This window comes from Rattus norvegicus, chromosome 4 (assembly GCF_036323735.1).
Source record: "Rattus norvegicus strain BN/NHsdMcwi chromosome 4, GRCr8, whole genome shotgun sequence".
NCBI lineage: Eukaryota > Metazoa > Chordata > Mammalia > Rodentia > Muridae > Rattus > Rattus norvegicus.
The window spans coordinates 176,841,782-176,860,520 of NC_086022.1; the positions used below are offsets into that span (position 1 = coordinate 176,841,782).

Consider the following 18,739-nt stretch of genomic DNA (forward strand, 5'->3'; position numbering starts at 1 on the left):
GTATGAGGGGCTTCATGGACCTAAAAAAAACCAGATATACCTGCACTAAGTCAGCTTGTCAGAAGATTTCAAGGAAGGAGAAAAAGAGATTTAGGGAATGATGATCCCAGGGCAGAATCCCACCCACTAAACTTGTTTGTACATACAAAGGCGGGCAGATCTCTAAATGTAAGGTGAGCCTGGGACAGAGTAAGTTTAGTTCTAGGAATGATGGTCGTGGTGATCTCTGGACAGATGCTACCCAGCTATTTTACTGATTTTATTAGGATTCCTTCAAGTATCTTTCCATTGAATTTGATATTGGCTGTGTGTAAATCTAAGTGCACATTTGTGAGGATGCCCTCAGAGGCTGTGAGGGGACATTAGATACCCTGAAACTGGACTTACAGACACCTATCTACACGACATGCTCACTGCAAACAAACACGGTTCTTCTAAAGGGGCAGCAGGTACCTTGCCTCAGCCCCCACTTCACTTTCTCCATGAAAGCAGCTGCATTTTCACAATTAGAATGATTTTGATTTTCCATTTGCCTTATACCATATTTCTTTGTCTACGAGGATCTTGGATCTATTATTCCAAATTTTGCCTCCTTTTGTTAGCATATCTATGGCAAGTATATATTTATAAGAAGGAAGTGAATAAGCCCCTGTTAAATGAAAATGTACTTACTGGGGCTTATAGAGCAAGGATTTATAAGCTTGAGGCTTGCATTTCTGAGTCCTAAGATACAATTGAGAGAGAGAGGGAGAGAGAGAGAGAGAGAGAGAGAGAGAGAGAGAAGACAACAAACCAATGACAACAATATATGTACTTGCAGCTCTAAATACTTAGCTTAGAGGCTTGTTATTCTGTTATAAGCACTGAAAGTCCAGGAGTAAACAGGTTGACCTCACACTCCAAGCTCCTGACATGCATACCCATCTGTATATCTCCACCCATGGCTGTTTCTGCTTTACCCACTCTAGTCTTCCATCTTGTCAAGAACGGTTTATGCATCTTTCTCTCTTTTTTTAATTTTACAGTACTTATTTTTCTTCTTAGTTTGCTAATTCTGATCTCATGACTCAACACTGTTCCACTTCTGCATTTTTTCCAAAGTATTTCCTCTTTCCAGTTAATAGTTCTTTAACTTTTACTTTATGTATAAAGTATTTTTTATGTATAGTTTTGCACTAAATATTCAGCTGAGGGACCCTAAGGGCTTTTGCAGTTCCACACCCTCCTTACAACTTCCCCCTCCCACTTGGGGACAAGGCTAGGCCAAGTTCCATTCTCCACCCATGGGAACATTCTTGAGTAAAAACTTTCTCAGAATGTACTGACTGACCCTCTGAAAAGTCCCAGGTATAGTTCAAATCATGCCATGCTTGCTAGCCAATGGATTTAAAGGTCAATATGCTTAGCCAATAAGTTTGAACTGTAACCTTGCTTATGTAACCTATGCCCCTAAAAAGTATAAAAACTGCTTGTTATAGCCATTTTGGGTCACCTTTGTAAAGAACATCCTCCAGGACTTTCTACAGAAGATTTGCTGCTTCAGGATCTTCTACCCTCTTAGACCCCTACCATGGCCCCAGTTCCCATGGCCCCTCTTCAGAGATCTCACTTGAGCTCTTGTCCCTTTACTCCCCACCCCACTTCTCAGGATCCAAGTAGGGGGATGGTAGGGAGGGACCATCTGAACCAGGACCATCCATGGGGACCCAGAGCAAGAGGGCTACTTCACCCCATACAACAGTGGCCCTCCCCCTCTGAGCCTATGGGTCCATAGTTGAGGATAGCAATCAGACCATGCAATTTTGGCCCTTTTCTTTGGCTAACTTGTACACCTGAAAGGACCAACAGCCCGCCTTTCAGATAACCCCAGGGGGCTGATTAATCTCTTTGAGACTGTTTTCTTTACTCATCAGCCTACCTGGAATGATCTCCAACAACTCAAGAGCTCACTCTTCATGACCAGGAAGCCAGAAAAAAATGTCCTCTGAGACATGAGGGCACCCTCATTTGACCTGGCTGTCATCGACAGCGGGTTTCCCGTGACTAGACTTGGCTGGGATTTTAATACGGCAGAAGGTAAGGATCACATGAAGGTCTACCATCAGGCTCTGCTGGCAGGTCTTAAGGAGGCTGCACAATGACTCACCAATTTGACCAAGGTACATAAGTTTAAACAGGGATGAGTCACACACAACCTTTCTAGAGTGGCTCATGGAGGCATTCCACCAAGATACACCCTATGACCTCAGCAGTGAGAAGCACAAAGCAACTGTGACTATGGCTTTTACAGACCAGACTAGTAGGGATATCAGAAAAAAAAGTTTCAGAGGCTAGAAGGACTACAGGATAAGTCGTTGAGGGATTTAGTGCAGGCTGCTGAGAAAGTCTACCATAATAGGGAAACAGTGGAGGAGGAGCAGAGAGAAAAAGAAGATGACAGGGAGATACAAAAAGAAAGGCAATAGGAAAGGAATTTACAGAGAATCTTGGCTACAATTGTTAGGGAAAGCAGAGAAAAGAGACTCCAACCAAAGAGAGAGAGAAAACCCCTTGAAAAGGACCAGTGCACATATTATAAGGAGAGGGGCCGCTGGGCCCAAGAGTGCCCTAACAAACCGAAGTCAGGGGTAGGAAATCCTAAGTTTTGGGGGAAATGTTCCCAAATGGCAAAGGTGTTAGCCTTAGGGCAAGACAGTGACTAGAGAAGACAGGGTTCAGACCCCTTACCTGAACCCAGGGTAACTCTGATAATGGAGGGGAAACCCACTCAATTCTTGGCTCAACAATCGGTCCTCCTCCAAGCTGATGGCCCCGTTTCCAAAAAAAAAAACCTTGGGTCCAAGGAGCCACTGGCACCAAAATGTACTCATGGACTACCTGAAGAACAGTGGACCTAGGGATGGACTGGGTATCCCATTCATTTATGGTCATCCCAGACTGTCCCTACCCTCTGTTGGGGCAAGATTTAATCTCCAAAATGGGGGTCCAGATATACTTCTTGCCTGATGGGCCGCAACTAACTGGTCCAAAAGGAGTCCCCATACATGTTCTGACTACCAGACTAGATGATGAATATAAATTATTTGAAACCACCTTTACTCAGAACCAAGATTTGACTTGTCAGTTGGAAACATTCCCATCAGCCTGGGCAGAAGTGGTGGAGATGGGTAAAGCAAAATGTCATCTTCCTGTGGTAGGAGAACTCAAGGCACAGGCTACCCCAGTGTCTCTCAGACAATACCCTATGTCTTGGGAGGCACAAGAAGGAATTAAGCCATACATCTCCAGGCTCCTCCAGCTTGGGGTGTTGCATAAGTGCTGTTCAGCCTGGAACACACTGCTCCTGCCAGTTAAGAAGCCAGGCATTGTTTGAAATGTAAGTAAAGAAATATATCTAATTTTTTAAAAAAGTTCCTTCAGGAGCTGCCTGTAAAAGTAGTCTATTTGTAGAATTGGCATGGGCTAGTCTTTGTTGAATAATTAATTATAATTCTTTACCAAAATTCCCTTTTGTCTCCAGAGTCAGTAATAAAATGGCCATCATGTAATGAGAAGAAGAAGAAGAAAAAGAAGAAGAAGAAGGAGAAGAAGAAGAAGAAGAAGAAGAAGAAGAAGAAGAAGAAGAAGAAGAAGAAGAAGAAGAAGAAGAAGAAGAAGAAGAAGAAGAAGAAGAAAAGAAGAAGAAGAAGCAGCAGCAGCCAGGCACTAACGATTACCTGATTACCACCCAGTCCAGGATTTATGAGAGGTAAACTGTCAAGTGGCTGATATCCAGCCTACTGTGCTTAACCCTTACACTATGCTGAGTTCTTTGCCACCTTCCAGAATTTGGTACATGATCTTAGTATTGAAAGATGCTTTCTTCTGCCTGCCCTTAGTATCCCAAAGTCAATAATATTTTGCCTTTGAATGGAAAGACGCAGAGGATGGGACCACCGGTCAGCAGACATGGACTAGATTACCCCAAGGATTCAAAAACTTGCCCACCATCTTTGCTGAGGCACTTCACCAGGACCTGAGGTCCTATCAGGAGGCCAACCCACAGGTGACTCTTTTGCAGTATGTAGATGACCTTCTCCTAGATGCTGAAAACAAGAAACAGTGCCTTGAAGGGACTAAGAACCTGCTATCAGAGTTGGGCACACTGGGATATCTGGCTTCAGCTAAGGAGGCTCAAATTTGCCAACGACAGGTAAAGTACTTGGGATACCTCCTAAAGAATGGGCAATGATGGCTCTCAGAAGTGAGAAAAAAGACTATGCTTTATATCCCTCTTCCTTCAAGCCCCAAGCAGATGTGGGAGTTCTTAGGCATGGCGGGGTTTTGCCACCTGTGGATTACAGGGTTTGCAGAATTAACAGCCCCTCTCTACTGGCTCACTAATTGTAATGGGCCCTTTACATGGGGAAAAGAGTAACAGGAGGCATTTGATAGCATCAAGCGTCCCTGCACTTGGGCTCCCCAATGTCATCAAGCCCTTTCAGTTACATGAGGCTGAGAATAGAATTGCAAAAAGGGTTTTGACTTGAAGTTGGGCCCCTGGAAAACACCAATAGCCTACCTATCCAAAAAGCTGGATCCTGTGGCAGCTGGGTATCCCCCATGTCTTAGAATTATTGCAGCAGTGGCCACCTTGGTCAGAGATAAATTGACTTTGGGACAAAACTTGATGGTGGCAGCACTACATGCTCTGGAGAGCATGATAAGGCAGTCCCCTGACCGATAGCTGATGAATGCTAAGATCGCCCACTACCAGACTCTGCTTCTGAACTCTGACTGAATCACCTTGTCTCCTCTGATTGGGCTTAATCTGATCATCTTGCTGCCTGATCCCAACCTCGAGCCATGAGTGTCAAGAAATTCTGGAAGAAGCCCATGGGTGGAGGAAAGGCCTCTCTTACCAACCCCTGCTGGAAGCTGAGGTTACCTGGTTTACAGACAGAAGCAGTTTTCTTCATGGAGGTCAGAGACGAGCAGGTGCTGCTGTGGTGGGTTGCACAAATGTCATTTGGGCTAAACCTCTACCCCTGGCATGTCAGCGCAGAAAGCAGAGCTAATTGCATTCACTAAGACCTTGGAACTTGGGGCTGGCAAGAAAATTAACATTTACCTGGATAGCAGGTATGTCTTTGCCACAGCCCATGTTCACGGAGCTATATACCAAGAGAAATGACTGCTCACATCAGAGGGAAAAGAAATAAAAACCAAGCAGGAAATCTTGGATCTCTTGGATGCCCTGATGAAGCTGGCAGCAACTGTGAGTATTATTCATCACCCGGCTCATCAGAAGGGAAGAGACTCAGTGCCCTGGGGCAATAACAAAGCAGATCAAGGGGCTCAAGAAGTGGCTATGCAGGAGCCTATTCCAGTTATGGACCTGCAAAAGACACCTGCTGCAAAATGGGACTGGACTAAGGGATGGCCTCACTTAGAATATACCTATGAAGAGAGGACTCACATTGGTAGCCATCTACCAACTACTACCTAGAAAAGGAAAGACAATGGTGCCCTCCAGAGGGAAAAAACTATACTCCCCAGAAAACAAGCTGAGGACTTACTTAACCAAATCCATAGATGGGCCCATTTAGAGGATAAGAAGTTCATCCAAGCAGTCAAGCGATCTAAGGTAATAGACCTTAGATTTTTAGCCAGAGAGACAGTAGAACAGTGTAAGGTATGTCAGCAAATAAATGCTTAGGCAGTCAAGAGCAAACAAGGCAAGATATCTAGGGGAGAGCAGCCTGGGGTTTATTGGGAAGTCGACTTTACAGAAGTTAAGCCAGGAAAATGTGTTTACAAATACCTTCTAGTGTTTGTAGATACTTTCTCTTAATGTATTGAGGCTTTCCCTACCAAGCAGGAAAGAGCTACTGTGGTAGCCAAGAAGATATTAGAAGAAATCTTCCTGAGGTTCAGGGTGCCCAAGGTAATTAGATCAGACAACGGTCCTACTTTTGTTTCTAAGGTAAGTCAGGGATTAGCAGAGATATTGAAGACTGATTGGAAGTTCCATTGTGCATACCATCCCCAGAGCTCAGGGCAGGTGGAGAAAATGAACAGAACCCTAAAAGAGACCTTAATTAAATTGACTTTGGAGACTGGTCCTGACTGGGTGATTTCCCTTCCCCTGGCCCTGTTCTGAGCACAGAACACACCCTACCATTTTTAACCTGACTCCTTTTGAGAACCTGTTTTGTTGTTGTAAAAATACAAAAATAAAAAAGTATTAGTTGTCTTTTACCCCGCTAGGTCTGCACTGCGGTGTCCCAAGACATCTGCTAGATATCTTGGCAGAAACACAGCTTAGCCTCACTTTCCTACACTCAAATCCTCACATAAAAGAACACACAACACAATAATCTTTGACCCAATTGGTAAGATATAACTGCCCACTTAAACATACAAAGCCTAGTACCATCCATCCCTTGATAACAACCTGTAAATACACAGAGCAGAATCTTAACATCACCTGCCATATTGTCCTGCCATGGCTCCTCTGCCCCTCTCTCCCTCCGGTCTCTTCCTTTCTCTTCTTCGTTCTCTCTAGTCCCTTCCTCTTCCTTCAAACTCTCTCCCACCCATCCTTCCTTTTCCTCCAATGACAGGCCTCCTTCTATCCTGTACCTGCCCCTCACCTGTACTTTACAAATTCAATGGGGAGAAGGTTCCGGTGAAGTCACCTGAGCCCTGAGTAGTGACTAGGCAGCTGTCCTTGGGGCAGTGGAATTAGCATCAAAATACAGTAACTTCAGGGCAAACCACAACACTGTTTGGCTCCCCAACTCCCTTGGTGTCCACTAGGCCCTCCCTGGAGGTATCCCAACTCACTGATAGAAACCTCTTCTTGAGGTTCCAAGCCCTCCAGTCAATATGACATGAGATTTAGCCCAAACTTTCTGCCTTATATGCTTCAGGGATGCCAGAGACCCCTCACTAGTTCCAGACTGGTTGACTGGGTCTATGTCAGGAGGCATCAGGCACAGTCACTGGAACTCCAGTGGAAGAGAGCCTTCCTGGTGTTGCTAACACTCCCACAGCCCTCAAGGTGGCTGGGATTGCAGCCTGCGTGCACGCTTTTCATGTGAAACCTGCAGATGCCCCACTCCCTGGAAATTTTCACTGGGTAGTACAGAAGATGGACAATCTGCTGAAGCTCAAGATTTCCCACCTCTCCATTGGACAAGAGACACCATGAAGTGACAATCCTGCCTGGCTGCTTTATGGCCTTAAAACCCCACCAACCTTTCAATCTGACTTGGATAGTTGAGAACCCCGAGACAGGATACCAGGCTCCACTCGAAAACACCAAAGAACCTGTGGGTGTCTCCTGGTTTCCTGACCTAATATTTGATCTACGTGAATTGGCTAAAGTTTCATGGCCAGATTCTGATACTCAAAAGACCCTAAGGAACTCATATCCCAGCTGCCGATAGAGAACATTCTACATCTGCCCCGGAGGAAAGAGGACCTCCAAGAGTGCAGAACCAGAGCAATTTTACTGTAAAGCATGGGGATTTCAGATGTCTGTTGGAGGTAATAACCCCTGGACAGCCTCATGGGAGGATCTTTTCACCATAGCTAGGGAAGGCACAGATATATTGGTAAAGCTTACGTTTTCAGACAAAGGAAAATGGGCTAAGGAATGGGAAACTGGGAAGTCCTGGGGTCTTCGACTCTGGGTCATAGGAGGATATGATCCCAGGTTACTTTTCACCATTAAACTTTTGGTACAGCCATTTACTGACCATTTACCCATAGCACGGGAACCTAACCCAGTGTTAGCACCTGTAAGCCAATATTGACACAACCTCCTAAGCCTGTAGCTCCTAGCCCCTCTGAGCACACCACCTCTGGTACCTCAACCTGCATTCTTTCCTCAAGCCCTCTGAACCACTAGACCCTCTCTAGTCTATGATATTAAAACCTTTCAGATCCTAAAAGGCTCACAGTCTGAACTCACCACCTCATGCTGGTTATGTTACAATGCCAAACCTCCCTTCTATGAGGGAATCAGGCTGGTTGCAGAGTATAGCATTTCAGAAGACAAGGAGACATGCAAATGGTCTCAAGAGGGGCTGGCACTGACCTTACAGACCGTATCAGGCCAAGGCAGCTGCATCAGAGAAGTTCCAACTCCCTGTCTACGTTTATGCAACTAAACTAACTCTTCTGTACCTTCAAGCTGGATAGACCACCCCCAATCAAGCCTGATGGACTTTCACCACAGGGTTGACCCTTTGTATACATGGGGAAATTCTCACAAAAGGGTTTTGTGTACTAGTCCAGTTGGTGCTCCAAATAACCTATTATTCTGAAGAAACTGTCCTCCAAGCTCTATTAGGGAACCCAACTGGAAGCTTAATGGTCCAGAAAAGAGAACCTGTTTCTTTGACCTTGGCCCTAATTTTGGGAGCAGGCCTGGCTGGGGCAGGTACTGGGATTGTAGCATTAACCCTACAAGATAAGAACAATAGCCTCAAAGCAGATATTGATGAAGATATTCAATGTCTAGAGAAATCCATCTCCCATTTAGAAAATAATGTTGATTCACTGGCAGAGGTTGTATTACAGAACAGAAGAAGTCTAGATTTGGTATTTTTATAACAGGGAGGACTTCGTGCCGCATTACATAAGGAATGTTGTTCCTATGTAAATCACTGAGGGGGGGATTACAGAGTCCCTATCCAAAGTTCAACAAAGTTTAGAGTGGTGCCAAAGAAAAAAGGAAAATTCCAAAGGCTGGCATCACTCTCTTTTTGATGCCTCCCCTTGGTTAACCACCCTCATGTTCACCTTGCTAGGACCTTTAATCATTCTCCTGCTATAGTTGACTTTTGGACCCTGCACATTGAACAACTCATAGCCTTCATAAAAGACCAAATAGGAGCAGTACAACTGATGGTTCTGGGCCAACAATATGAGACCCTGAGGACAGGACCTGAAGAATGTGAGTTACCCAAGACCCCTGAGCATAGCTCCAGGATTGGAGCTTGTACAAAAGGAGAGAGAGGGGATAAGTGGACCTAAGGACTTTTCCCATCCCTCACCCTCCTTACAACTTCCCCCTCCCACTTGGGGACAAGGCTAGGCCAAGTTCCATTCTCCACCCACAGGAACGTTCTTGAGTAAAAAATTCTCAGAATGTACTGACTGACCCTCTAAAAAGTCCCAGGTATAGTTCAAATGCATGCCATGCTTGCTAGCCAATAGATTTAAAGGTCAATATGCTTAGCCAATAAGTTTGAACTGTAACCTTGCTGATATAAACTGTGCCCCTAAAAAGTATAAAAACTGCTTGTAATAGCCAGTCAGAGTTACTTTCTAGTTATTTGCCACAAGGCGCTGATTAAGGGTTGACCCTGATACACCAGAAAAATAAATCTCTTGCACTTGCATCAAACTGCATTCTCGTGTCTTGCTTTGGGGGTGGGGGGTCTCCCGGTAGTTAAGACTCACTTTGAGCCTTACACAGCAACTTTTGGTAACTACCTATTTATTTCTATGTAACTCCATGTAGATTAGAATTGACTCCTCCATTTGGAATGCTTCTTCCAACTGTTAACCTAGATAATTTATAGTCAACATGGTGTTTCAAGTAGTCATTCCTTATGGACATTTTAGCAAAGCTTTTAATTAATAGCCTTTTTTTCCTTTCTGAACTCTGATAGTACCTCTGTCCACCTACCGTTTTCACTACTAATGTGCTTTATCATTTGTTTGTAACCTTGTGTGTGGTTTGTTCTTTTATGATATTTTTGTTTACAATATTATTTGACATTCTTTAAAGAATTCCAGAAATAAATGAAAACTGCATTCATTAATTAATGCTTTCTCTCCTGTTAGGAAGACTTTTCTTCATGTGTCATTTCTTACTTCAATCTATTCAAATTAAAATTAATCAGAAAGAATAGAAACTATATTGACAATATTTATCAAACAATTCAAGTATGTTTTATTGTTCAAAAAACATAGCCCATAGACTGGTGCAAAAATAAATATGTTTTGTTTTGTGTCCAAGAACTCAATGTTCTCTGTGAAAAATGTGCCTTTGAGGTAAGCCCAGGCCATATAATATGACTGTGTCTCAACAAACAATTCAATATGAAGATGTACTTTAATATAGGAATGCTCATAAAAATTAATAATGTCATAATTCCTGATAATGATTTTATAGAATTACTAAATTGATACAAGTAATCTCAAAGCCCCTGTAAAATAAAATCTGCAAATTGAGCTCTGTAAACCTTCATGTGCCAAGGGCTAGGAGAAGAAAGCAGCAAGTTTAGAACAAATTTACTACCAAAGAAAAACATTCCTTCTAGATTAGGAACGAGGCCACTGTCTGGTAACTAAAGATTATAAACTGTAAATAAACAGTTTGTTATAGGTGCAAGGACAGAAGATGAATGATGGACTAGTTTATATATACAAGTGAAGAGAATGGTGTGAGGTAACTGCTCCTAGCCTGCTAGCTATGAGGCAACATGGGATCTCTGTGAATCTCAGCTTACTGAGGCACTGAGAAGGCAGACTTTCTCAGCAGAAAATCCTGGTGTTCACCAAGTAAGCTGCATGACTGAGGAAGTAGCTAGCCTTCATGATCATTTTCTTAAGAGAAAGTAACTGTTTATAAATTAGTTAAAAGAGTTGGACTACTGTTAGATTTTTGTAGTCTGCAAGGAAGTCCGGGTCACCTTGAACCAAGATAAGTTTTCTTGAGAAACAGAAGCTGTTGGGAGTTAGAAGCCATGAGAAATCTTTATTCCATTTGTCTATACAAGATGCTGGAACATTCAATAAAGTATGCATCAGCACACTGGTACAGTGCATCCCCTGTGTCCTGATTAATGTGACCCTCACTTGGGACTCCAGAGCACTAGATGTTGACATATAAGACATCAAAATAATGAGACACAAGGCAGGTGGTTTGTCTCTTGACAAAACTGTGCTATCTTATGACATAAAAATATTTCCTTAAATTTATAGTGGACTTATGGAGCTAGTAACAGATAATAAATGTTTAGTCAGGTACTAATCTTAATGGAAAGACATGCAAATAAGTCTGCTGTGCATGAACTATTGCCTTAGCTTACTGTGAACTTATGGAATGTAAAAGTACTTAAAAAACCATGTGATCAATTATCCTGAGAAAGTATAAATACCAAGAACAACAATAAAAAAGGCAGTTTACCCCTTCTCTGCTTAATCCAATATGTGTGTACCTGAATTTTGTCTCCTTCCTTCCTTCCTTCCTTCCTCCTTCCCTCCCTCCCTCCTTCCTTTCCTTCCTTCCTTCTTTCCTTCCTTCCTTCCCTCCTTTATTTCTTTCTTCCTTCCTTTCTTTCTTTCTTTTCATTTATTTTCTCTCTGGTTCATGAAGAGTTAACAAACTCTGAACCCCTCATCTGACCAAGGAGCCCTTGAATCAAAGAGAAAAGAGACCTAGTAACTAAGACTTTTTTTCTTAATCTGCTGCTATCAGCAGAAGTTAATCACCATAAGCCAGTGGCTTTTGGCCACAGAATAGCAACATTAACTAAGACAAAAGAATTGCTGAAGGTAAAGCAGCTTTGACTCCAATCACCTTCACTACCTTCCTCAGTTTACCCTGTGATGCCAAATGGACTCCAGCACAGTTTGCTTTTGATCTTGTTTTCTAAACTAAGAATGCTCCAATTGCCCCATTTTATGACTTGCAGGAGTTTAGCATAGGCAAGGGAATAATGTTTTGTTCTAAGTATGGGTAAATTCTCCCTATTTATAATTTCTGAAACAGAACAACCATGGGACTATTGAAAGAGTAGTTAAGCCAGTAATTTGGAGGTGTGGCAGCTGGTATTTGAAGGGCACTCTCCTGATCTCTTATGTGATTCTACTTGCTCAGGTCTACATAGCCAATGTCTACCTACATCTGAGCAAGCACAGATAACTTTATAAAGCCCATGCTTGCTTTTGCGTTCATAATTACTGCAAACATTTCAAAAACAGTCAGAGCCCAACTACCTAAAGGTTTTTTCCTTCACATAAGAAAGTTAGATCATATTTACCCGTTCTTCTACTCACCCCAGACCCATCTTTACTTCTTTATCCACCCAAATCCATGCCTTCTTTTTGTAAAACTGATCAATTACAACTTGTGCTGCCTGCATGCTCTTGATAATGGGCTTTACCAGAGCACGGTAAACCCATCATGGGTCACACTGTTAAAGAAATCTCTCTCTCTCTCTCTCTCTCTCTCTCTCTCTCTCTCTCTCTCTCGATGCCTACCACCTGTCTCAAACCCAGATCCTCTGGAAGAGCCTTCACTTCTCTTAACTGCTGAGGTGTCTCTCCAGCCCCCTAGCCCACCTCATATCCTTAGGGAAAAAAATTAATTGGAGAAATGCATTATGTAGCATGATATTTTGAAACCTGCTGTATAAAAAAAATTGTATTACAAATTCAAGGTGGACAAAACTTGTAACTTCAGTTCCATGGAATCTGACACCCTCTTCTGGCCTTCTTGGCACCACACACGTGATGCACCATCATAAATGTAGGTATCATTGTGCCCAAAGCCATTCTTGCCTGGGATGGTTTAAAGTGAATCACAGCATTGGAAGTAGAGATGGTTTTAAAGTCTGATGGTCTCTGGATTTAATTTTAAAAACTGATGCTCTCTGGCCTTTAAATTCTAACTATGCTGAATGCTGAAGCTGCTGGCTTCTTAGGAAATCATAAAACTTTCTTGCTTATTCTGAGATTAAAATCCACTAGCTTGGGCAATTAACACCTGTAGCCTAACAGCAGGGGATTAAGTAAAGGATTGAATGCTAGGGCTTTTATCTCTCTTGCCCAGAAGAGAGGGGAGTTCTGAGCAAAAAAACCAAAAAAACAAAAAAACAGAAAAGAGAATCACTCAACAGAAGGAAAACTTTTACATAAGCATATATGCATAAACTCACATACATTCATATATATATGTATATATACACACATACACACACACACACACACACGCACGCACACACACTCCCCCTTATTTGTTGGCCCAAGAATCTATTGAATCAACTTACATACTTACACACATACATCTGTACTTACATGTGTACATGGAGCAAAAGCCCAAGCACCAGTAGAAAGAACTCACTCATTCTGGATGAAAAATGAACTCCAATCTTTATTGCATAGAGAAAGAAAAACCCCCTTTATTGCTAAATGAATTAAACCCAAATCTGTAAGAAAAGTACTTTGTCCTCTTTAGTAAGACTAAGCCTGCCTTGCTGTTAAGAATAGACCTGTTCCATCCCCTGGTAAGGAGAAGCCTGCCTGCTCTTTCTCCTCTCTCTGCAGCTTCTTTTTTATTTCCTATTTCTGTCTGCATTCTGCATATTTCTCTCTTCTGCTCCTACTCTAATGTTCTCTTTATTTCTAAGGGAAAGTAAAAGGGGGGAAATCTATGAGATTATATGCTTTCTAAATTTCTAACTTACTCTCTTAGTTTCTAAGTTACTCCACTCTGCTGTCCTCCCTCCTCCTAATCTTGCTCTCTCTTCCTGCTCTGATGTAATAATGCCATGTAATGCAATCATTCCTAGATTTTTGTACCTTCTCTAGGGAAATAGATCACATGTTTTTTTCCCAAATATCCTTCTTAAAAAAAAACTTCACTAAAAGTTCAAACATAAATTCAAATCAAAAATTGAGCAAGAAGTTTACCACAGAGATGTGTATATATGTTTCCATTAATCCAAGACATTCATTATCTACCACTGGCTTCACAGGTTCATAGGGAGTCAAAAATCATATGTTTTGTGACTTAGTTATCATTAAAGTTTTGTATAGATAAACCCAGTCAATATTCTACCTTCTGTGCTGCTTGCACCTACAAGAAATCGATAGTGCCCTTTTATGGTCTTTGGCTAATGTTTTTACAATAATTATATTCCTAGAATGTGTTCTAAGTTGTAAATGCCTTCTTTCTATCTCAGAAGCAATTAACTCATGACACACGGAGGCTGGCAGAATTCTAGTTGCTGTTTTCATATCAGAGAGGACTTTAATAGCAGTCCTATTATAAAGGGCTTAGTATAGTTTTTAGGAATTCTTATAGAATTAATAAATCATCGATTTGTCTATATAGCATCACTACAAGACAGTACATCTTCGTTGATCTGCACAAATCTGCCCAAAAAGGGTGGGCTAATACACACACACACACACACACACACACACACACACACACACACACACATATAGATATAGATGATATAGATATAGATATATAGATATTTAGATATTTAGATAGATAGATAGATATAGATAGACAGAAACAGACAAACAGACAGATATATATATATACACATATATATATATGAAAGAGATAGAGATACAAATACAGATACAGATATAGACAGATATAAACATGAAAGGAATATCAGCTGCAAGAAGCTGTCCTGGAATTAAGTCACTTTGGGACCTTGCCCTCACCCATCGCAGACCATGCAACAATGATGGGCCACTTTCAGGAAAGCTACCTCTTAGCTTTATTCTATCCTAAATAGCTCCTGACATTATTGCTGTAATCGATGTTTAAATTAAGCACTGTCTTGTCTTCGCCAGTTGTGAAAAGGAATCCAAGCCATATATTTGAATTTTTGTCTTCGTGAGGAACATGTTTCACAGGATAGAGCAAACACCAATAGGACCTCTGAGAATTTCACATGTTGATGACTTTGCAAAGAAGAGGCACTCTTCTTTATACTTAAGTAATATTTAGAACCCATTAATTTCAGTGCTCAGTTTCTCTAGGTATAACTATAAAATGCCAACAATATTAAATTCTCTTATTTTTTCAATTTATTTCTTTTTATTTGTTCTGTTTGAGTGTTTTGCCTGCATTTGCTATGTGTGTGGTGACAAAGAAAGCCAGAAGAGGGTGTCAGAGTCCATGGAACTGAAGGTCCAGGATTTTTTTTTTTTAATCCACCTTGAACTTATAAATATACGGTTTTTATACAACAGGTGTTTAAATGTAATGTTACATAGTACAATTTCTCCAGCTATCTTCATCATATCTCTCATCCCCCCACCAAATCAATAAAAACTATATTTGTCTTTAGCTTATATTTGTAGACCCTTTCTTATTTCCCTTCATAGACAAGAATCTTTTTAAAAAATCTGAATTTGGGAGAAGTCTCAATTCTCCCTTCTCATATACTTCTCAGCTTTAATCCAATTTAACTGGCTCATGAAACACAGTCAGCTAACTTACTTTTTAAACTATTTCTTTGCTTTTTCTGTTTTTTATATATCTCAACACTTAAGTTTCAATATGCCATAATGCTAGACTCACAACCTCACTGTAAAAACTTGCTTCTCATAGTCTTCCTCTTCATGAATATCTGAACCTTAATTATACTATTTACTGAATCATCTCTTATACTTCCTGCCACTTACCCTGACTCCAGCCTTGGCCTCTCTCATTTACCATGTTTCTAGAATAAGTCTTATAAACAAATCTACTTCAGACCAGAGTTTGGTGAGGCAGCCAAGCTCTTCAGAACAAGACACGTGATTCTTTATATTGATTTTTGTCTTTAGAATTCGATTCCCTTTCTTAATTCCCACTTTTATCTTACTGATACTCTCTACAGTAAAGATGACTAGTGGTTGTGGGACTCTTAAAAGACTCTTTCATCTCACGGTCCTGAGTCTTCCACTGGACAGTTCTGTTTCCCCCTCCATTAGCATATCCTGAGAGTCTCATCCAAGATATGGCTTCTCTAAAATGGCCTACTTCACTGACTCCCTGCTGGTTTCGAGACCACCCAAAACATGATAACCTCTGTAGATATCTCTGGAAAAAAATCTGTCCTAGCATGTGCATGGCTGATGTGTAAACACACCTGATATCCTATCTCATCATGACTCTAGTAGCTTCAAAGGATTTATGTCCAAAATAAAGTTGACAAAAACTGTAGGCCAAGAGAAGCTTCCAAGTGTTTTCAATACAATCTATCCTCATTCACTTCAAAGTTCATTCTTGTTTTCAAAACTTAGACAGAGCCAGGGGAGATTTTTTGGAACGATAGTTGTAAAATGTTCTGCTACATTTAGTAATAATTATCTGTATTTCACTAAAACTCTTGGGAATTAGATGGCTACAAACGTACGCACAGACCCCCCTTTCCTCAGTGATGGGTACGTTAAATGTTGAGTGTTGCCCCCCTTACTTACTCTTGATGCACTACAAGTGAGACTGTTTCGTTTCACCAAACGGTTGGCCCATTCCTACTTCTAAATTGACAAACTACTAAAAATTATTTTAGGATTTCTAAGATTGATGACTTCTAGTTGTAGGACTATCGAAAGACCCTTTGATCTTCCAGCCCTGAATCCTACAGTAGAGAGATCTTCTCTTTCCTTTCTATTAGCTTATTTATGAGTCTCCTTTGAAAGCATCAGTCCGACGAGATAGAAAATCAACCATTTACATGGTAAGGCAGATTTCTTCCACTGGTATCTATAAAGAGTATCATGCTTTTGAGGGACTCTGATGCAGCCAGGAGTCAGTGAAGTGAGGTATCTCAGAAGAGCAGCCATATCTTTGATGAGACTCTCAGAACTGTGCTAACGGAAAAGAGATCAAAACTCTCCACTGGAAAATTCTGACTGTGAGACAAAAGGGTCATCTTTACTGCAGAGAGTATTAGCGAGATAAACATGGGAAATAAGAAAGAGGATCGATTTTTACAGATAAAAATCATCACAAAGAACCATGTATCCTGCTCTGAAGAGCCTGGCTCCCACACCAAAGTCTGATCTAAAATAGATTTGTTCAGGATAATTCTGAATACATGATCAATGAAAGCTACTGAGGTTGGAGTCAGGTTAAGTAGAAGGAAGGGAATGTAATGATTCAGCTAATAATATAATTTTAGGATTGATGAGATATAATTTACTCTCTTCATCTGTGGAGGCCAGTAGTTATTAGCAACATTGTCTTTAAGGATAATTTTGGTTAGCCTATTCTAATCATTCATTCCAGGCAGTATCTGAATAACTCCTGAAGACACTCATTGAATTAGTGCCTGTTGTTTCAGCTTCGTGACGTCTGGAATATAATCCATTATTTCCCCATACCTTTTGTTTTATGCCCAAAATTCCAAAGATATCACAAAAAGAAAGAAAAAATTTAGCATCTCTACATGTATTCAAAGCAGGTGAAGAAAAGAATCACATGTCTAAATGGACCAATGAGAAGAAAGAAGCCACTGCCAACATAACTAATAAAGATTCCATAGTCAGTCAATGTGCAGATATTAATCCCACTGAAAGATAGAAATATTTCAAAACAATCTGTCCAACTGATTGATCTTGATTTTTCTGCACTAAATTTTGTTGAATTCTTTCTAAATTTTCTATTAAAATTGTTATCCCCTGCCCTAGTTACTTTTCTGTTGCTATGAAGAAACATAATGGTCAAGGTAACATATAATAAAATAAAGCATTAAATTTGGGGCTCACAGGTCCAGAGGGTAAGAGTCCAAGACCACCATGACAGGGAGCATAGAAGCAGGTAGGAGGGCTATAGCTTAGGGGAGAGAGAGAGAGAGAGAGAGAGAGAGAGAGAGAGAGAGAGAGAGAGAGAGAGAGGGAAATGACATGCGCTATGGAAACTTTGGAAACCTCAAAGACCACCCCTGATAACAAACCTCTTTCAATAAGGCCACACCCTCAATCTTTCCCAAACAGTTCCACCAACCATAAACTAAGTATTCAAACATGAGTGTATAGCAGCCATTCTCTTTCAAACCATCACTTTCCTTGGTTATGGACAAACTGAATAGGATTAGATTAGATTTGTGGCTTCCAACATGGAGGAAGCAAGGCTGGAGCCATGTCTCCGTATGTACATGAGGACATGAGGTGGAATCTCTAGCACTGACATAAAGAGCAAAGTGTGGCCTGTTGTGGCTGTAAACTCATTACAGTGGGGACAGGCTGGAAACAAGAATGGCTTTGGTTAGTGGAACCAATAACTCATTGTCCTTCTCTGGACTCCATGAGCCCAGACCAGACAACAGACATACTCACCTCTGTAGAGAAATTTTAATTCATAACATGGATGCTTTGGCAAGAGATCACATCCAAAGACCTTCTAGGTCTGTGTGACCAGGTTAGGATACAGACATGCCTTTGTTCCCAGGAGACAGAAACAAGCAGATCTTGGGACTCAACATCAGCCTGGTATAGAGCAAGTTTCAGGTAAAGCAAATCTTAGATCTAAGTGTGGTGGTACAAACTTTTAATCTCAAACTATTAAGGTAAAGTTAGATTGTAGAAGTAAGCATCCACATTTGAAAGTGATGTCTAATTGTGTGGTAGGCAGAATAAAGAATTAGAGAAAGATTTGATAGAATAGGACACGCCTAGCTCTCAGGAGAAAAGAAAGAAAAGTGACTTAAGGAAGCAGCACAGAGAATGTGGGATAGAGGAGGCAGTTTTTACAGGGAGATTTTTACCTAAACAGGTTAAAGAGAAAATAAGCTAAACACATAATAAGACAGAATGAACCAGAGAACACGAAGGAGCCAGAAGATTAGAACCTATGTCTAGAGTTAGTTTAAGGTTAAGCAGAGAAATTCAGAGAAGCCGAGAGAAGCTAGCTTGAATCAACTGTCTGGGAGAAATATTTGAGTCAGAATAGCTGGGTTGTACTACCAGCAAGAGTTCATAAAGAGCAAGAACAGATGAG

The 18,739-nt window shown here is 41.1% G+C and overlaps 1 protein-coding gene across 1 annotated transcript in view; it reads right to left on the reverse strand.

The window, feature by feature from the left end:
* Slco1a6 (solute carrier organic anion transporter family, member 1a6) overlaps nt 1–6,530 on the reverse strand; it is a 45,287-nt gene extending 38,757 nt beyond the window's left edge. Inside the window, exon 1 of the mRNA XM_063286766.1 lies at nt 6,470–6,530. Coding sequence (XP_063142836.1) covers nt 6,470–6,476 — 7 coding nt within the window. The 5' untranslated portion in view covers nt 6,477–6,530. The remainder of the gene's footprint in view (nt 1–6,469) is intronic.
* Nucleotides 6,531–18,739: the final 12,209 nt, after the last annotated feature.